Source organism: Egretta garzetta, unplaced genomic scaffold, assembly GCF_000687185.1.
Source record: "Egretta garzetta isolate BGI_Z169 unplaced genomic scaffold, ASM68718v1 scaffold211, whole genome shotgun sequence".
Lineage (NCBI taxonomy): Eukaryota > Metazoa > Chordata > Aves > Pelecaniformes > Ardeidae > Egretta > Egretta garzetta.
In genome coordinates, this window is record NW_009258673.1 from 1,206,270 (window position 1) to 1,210,575 (window position 4,306).

The 4,306-nt window shown below is 55.1% G+C and overlaps 1 protein-coding gene across 1 annotated transcript in view; it reads right to left on the reverse strand.

The window, feature by feature from the left end:
* The window catches only part of LOC104135225 (DAB2 interacting protein), a 177,506-nt gene that overhangs the window by 6,282 nt on the left and 166,918 nt on the right, over positions 1-4,306 (reverse strand). The window contains exons 13-14 of the mRNA XM_035888607.1: positions 4,196-4,287; positions 1,113-1,265 (exon numbers count right to left, since the gene is read on the reverse strand). Coding sequence (XP_035744500.1) covers positions 1,113-1,265; positions 4,196-4,287 — 245 coding nt within the window. The remainder of the gene's footprint in view (positions 1-1,112; positions 1,266-4,195; positions 4,288-4,306) is intronic.

Sequence of the window (4,306 nt, forward strand, 5' to 3'; positions counted from 1 at the left end):
GGGGCTGTGTATTTACAGGAATACCCAAGCAGCAGAAAACCAGTAAGAAATGGGCTGAACTCTCGCAAAACTCTTGCCACGCTTTTCCTGGGGCAGCTGGGAGCCGTTGCCTCGTACCTCCCCGTCCCTACCATATTGCCTTTGGCATTTCACTCCAATTTAAGAGGTGCCAGTCCCCAAAGGATACAGCACAGCAAAATGAGAGCAGGAAGGCTATCGCAGCAAAACCAGAGACACGTCTGTGCTGGAAAAACAGGAAAGCGGCTCGGGGAGGGGGCTGTGGGACCGGGTGCTAGCACGCGGCTGGTGCGATGGGAGAGAAGCACGTAGAGGAAACCACCCAAATGCTAACTGTGCCCAACCGCAGCGGTCCTGGCAGAGCCCGGCTGCTGAGAAAGCACCTTGCAGAGGCAGAAATCAGCAAAGATGGGATCTTCTCAGCTCCTGACTGCTGGATCCTTATTTCTAACCCTCCTTCCTCACCCCTAGCCAGGCCTACTCTGTCTCTTCCCTGCCTTCCAGACTGGTCAGGCCCTACGCTGACACTGCCCGAAGCTCGGGCCCATGTCACCGCACCACTGAAGCCACCCCAGGCCCCAGTGCTGTCTCTGAGACCAGAACCTATAGACTTAATTTTTAGGACTTTTTACAGCCTTTTGACATGGAAGCTGCTTCTTGCTACACGTCCCTGTTGTGAGGCAGGAGGCTGCCCGTACCTTACCCCCATCTCTTTGATAGATGTGCTTAATTCACTTCTTAAGCTTTCTGCCCCGCAGCGGGGTGGGGTGGGGGGGAGTAGGACTGGGGGAAGCAACAGGCTGGCTTCAGAGATTGCTGCAGAGCAGCACCAGCACTTGGCTCCTGGCTCCAGTTTTTCTTACTTGCTCTCATCAGGGGTTAATTCCAGCCACCGAGTGCGTGAAAACCTCCCAAACCTTCCCCAGCAGTGCCCTGTGAGGCTGAGCAGCCAGGCCCAGAGCAACGGGACGCCCCTCTCTCCTGGGCAGGGACGTGCCACGCAGCCCACCTTGTCCCCAGGGCGCTCAGATGAACGACATTCAAGGAAATCCTCTCTCTATTTAGAAACTTGTTTCAATCCAATCAGGTTTTACCTTTTCTGCTTGGCTGAGCTCGTCCTTATTCCTGAGCTTATCCCTGTGCTTGGAATCTGGGTCAATGCTTTCATCTTCTAAAAACTGCATGTTCATATTCAAAAGCCAAGCAGCAGTGCGGTCCAGGGCATTGGGGTTCACAGGAGAAGGGGCCTACAATGAAACATACAACCATAACAAAAGAAAAACCTGTAACAGAAATGGTCACCAAGCTGGAGAGAGAGAATTCCCTTCCAAGCAAGCCCTCTCCCACGCTGCTCCGACAGCCACAAACACGGCTCAGCAACCAGAGCTGCCGGGGGGGGGGGGTAGGAACAACTCCTGTTCTGCACCTCGTATTATTTTAGGTCAAGCAGCCTTTGACAGGCCCAGTTCTTCCCCGGGCCATCCCCACAGAGCGGCCGTACAGCGGTGCTGCAAGGGGGTCCTGCCAAAAGGAATGGGCCCAGGTTTCTGAGTGGGTCCTGTCACCTCGGGAGGACGCGACCCGAGAAGGCGCCGAGCTGCGGGCAAACAGAGCGGCTTGATGGGGTGCGTTCCCTCTGATGGGGTACGTTCCCTCTGACGGGGTACGTTCCCTCTGATGGGGTACGTTCCCTCTGCAAGCTGTGGCTTCACTCAACTCTTCAGTCTCCTTCACCGAGTCCTCTTTTTGCTTCCTCTGGAGATTTCGTACAGGTAACACCAGAGCTGCAAACCGAAATGCTACATTTGGTCATGCAGGCGTCTTCTTGAAAAAGAAAGGTTTCTTTTTGGCTGAGACGACACTTAAGACACTGGAGAGGTCTGAACGCTCAACACCTTAGTAGTTCATCTCTAGGTGTGTTCAGGTAGCTACGGGAGCTCCAGGAGCCCTGCTGTTCTACAGCCAGCGAGCCAGAGCCACAGCTGCTGCTTTTCGGTCCCAGCCTGGTCAGGGACTGCAAATGGCATCGCCTAAATATTTTCCAAGCACATTACAAGGTTGAGGAAGTGAATCTCCAGCTATTTCTCCTCCATCCTGGCTCACTATGAACTGCAGTAAACAGTTTCTTGGATGAACACAAGGGATCTGGATGACTTGGTTGAGGGAACTCAAGTTAACAAGTCAGAAAGGCCAGGGACCTTCTCCTTCATTCAAACCTCTGGACAGTAGAGAAACCAGCAAGCAGTGAACAAGAGGTTCTGTACTGGGAAGGAGTTGGGACTGGTTTAATCCCCTCACTGGGGTTGAGGGCTTTCCCATACCATCTTCCAGTCCGGTCTTCCACTTCCAGAACTTTAAACCAGAAGTTTCAGACCTGGCTCATGAACATCACTTGCTATAAATCCTCACCCAGCTTGTGGCTTTCTGCTTTTTCTTGTGTCTCCAGCTCGGGCACTGCACCTCTGCTCGGAATCTGTGGCTCCAAGGAGCAGTGGCCACCCGGGTTCATTTCAGCAGCATAAAGGCCATGGGTGAAGGATGCCAATGAACAGAGCTCAGCCCACCGTGCACAGGTCCTTCAGCCTCTTCCTTCCTTCTCCGAAGAAGCAAAAAAGGCCATCTGATCTGGCCTGGGACACCTGGGAAACCCGTTCAGCAGATGAACTTACAGAAGTAGAGGAAGCAAACTTACAGAAGTAGAGGAAGCGCTTCTGGCCAGCAGGAGTGAGGTTCAGGGACTTCTGAAGTGGCCACCAAATGGGATTTCTTTGTTCTCATAATACCACCAACTATGAGCAAGCGGTTTCATGATGGTTTACAGATGCTGCTAACACACAAGTAAAACACGCAGATTAAGGGTAGGAAAGGCATTCTGAGGACTTCAGGTCTTGAGAGAAACTTTGAGAGGCCAATAGGGGTGGGTGGAGGAAAGTTCTGCAAAGGCAGCTTGGCCAGGGCTCTCCAGAGGTCACCTGGAGTTCACTGTTGTCTTTCTGGAATAAACTCTGCTACCAAACAGGCTGCTGCCGCTTGCGGAGCTCTGTGCCCTCTGTACCTAATGAGGATCGATCCATGCCATGCCTGCTGATGTCAGCGCTTCGCAATCAATACCGTACGCACAGGCAGCTCCGGCTGGGGCCGGTAAAAACCCCTTCAACGGGCAGCGCTGACAACGGCCTCCACGGCTGCTGTGTAAAGGAGAGGCAGTTACACCAACGCTGGCGCTCTTTCGATGCTGCCCTGCTGAGAAGGTGCCTCAATGCCGCGTCCGGGCTGAGACGCAGCGAGCTCTTGCCAGTCGTCCACGTTCTTTGGCTTTGCATTACTTTTAAAGCTCTTCCTTTAGGCACTGAGAGGCCCTACTGTGTTAATTTTCTACAGGGTTAGTTCTGAAATGCAGAATGAATAAACGAGCACTAGAAGAACAATTTTATCCGTGCCAGGGAAACCAGAGGGCCCTGGGTCTGTGACCTACTGCCTTCAATCTTAGCACCACGAAGAGTGGGATTTGTTTCTGTGCAGACCCGCGTGCGGTCTGCGGCCTCAATCACTGCAGAGGACTGCACCCAGCAGAAACTTCACCCTCAGTGGGGAGCACGCTCCTTCCGTACCGCTCCCACCTCCCCAGTGGCACTTACAGGAGGGTCTCCGAGCAAACATACCGGAGCGTCCCGGAGCGCCGTGGCTCCGCCGGGGCGGGAGCAGCAGCAGGGAGACTCTTAGTTACAAGAGATTAGGGCCTGGTCCAAGTCTGGGAGATGGCGTGGGGTTGACTATGGCATGGGATGAGAGCCTGGGCATGGAGAGGCAAAGCGGTGACAAGATGGTAGCGCAGGACGGAGGCACGGCTGCCCTCGCCCTCGTGTCTCTGCCACCCGCCGCCTTGCGGCAGTCACACGCCAACGTGCCATGCAACGGAGGAGCACAGAGAGCGAACACTGGTCTGTGTCCCCGTCCCCGGAGGGCCTCCGTCTCAGGCCAAGCCGGGTGCAAGAGCCAAGGTACAGCCCCACATGCAATGCCACCACAGGGTTGGCACCGGTGTGGTAACTCGGAGCTGCAGTGACGTCCCCCCCACGCTGTCGCAATCCCTGCTGGCCAACTGCTTCTCCAAGTCCACGGGCTGACCCCACCTGGCCCCTTCAACACCCAGAGCTGGTACAGCCCCCAAACTCACCTGTTTGTGCATCGTGCGCTGCTTCATCTCAGGGCTGTCGCCCTTGGAGGAGGAGGACTGCTGCCGGAGGCGGGCCCCGCTGCCGGGCCAGTCTGGCGAGGAGGACATCAT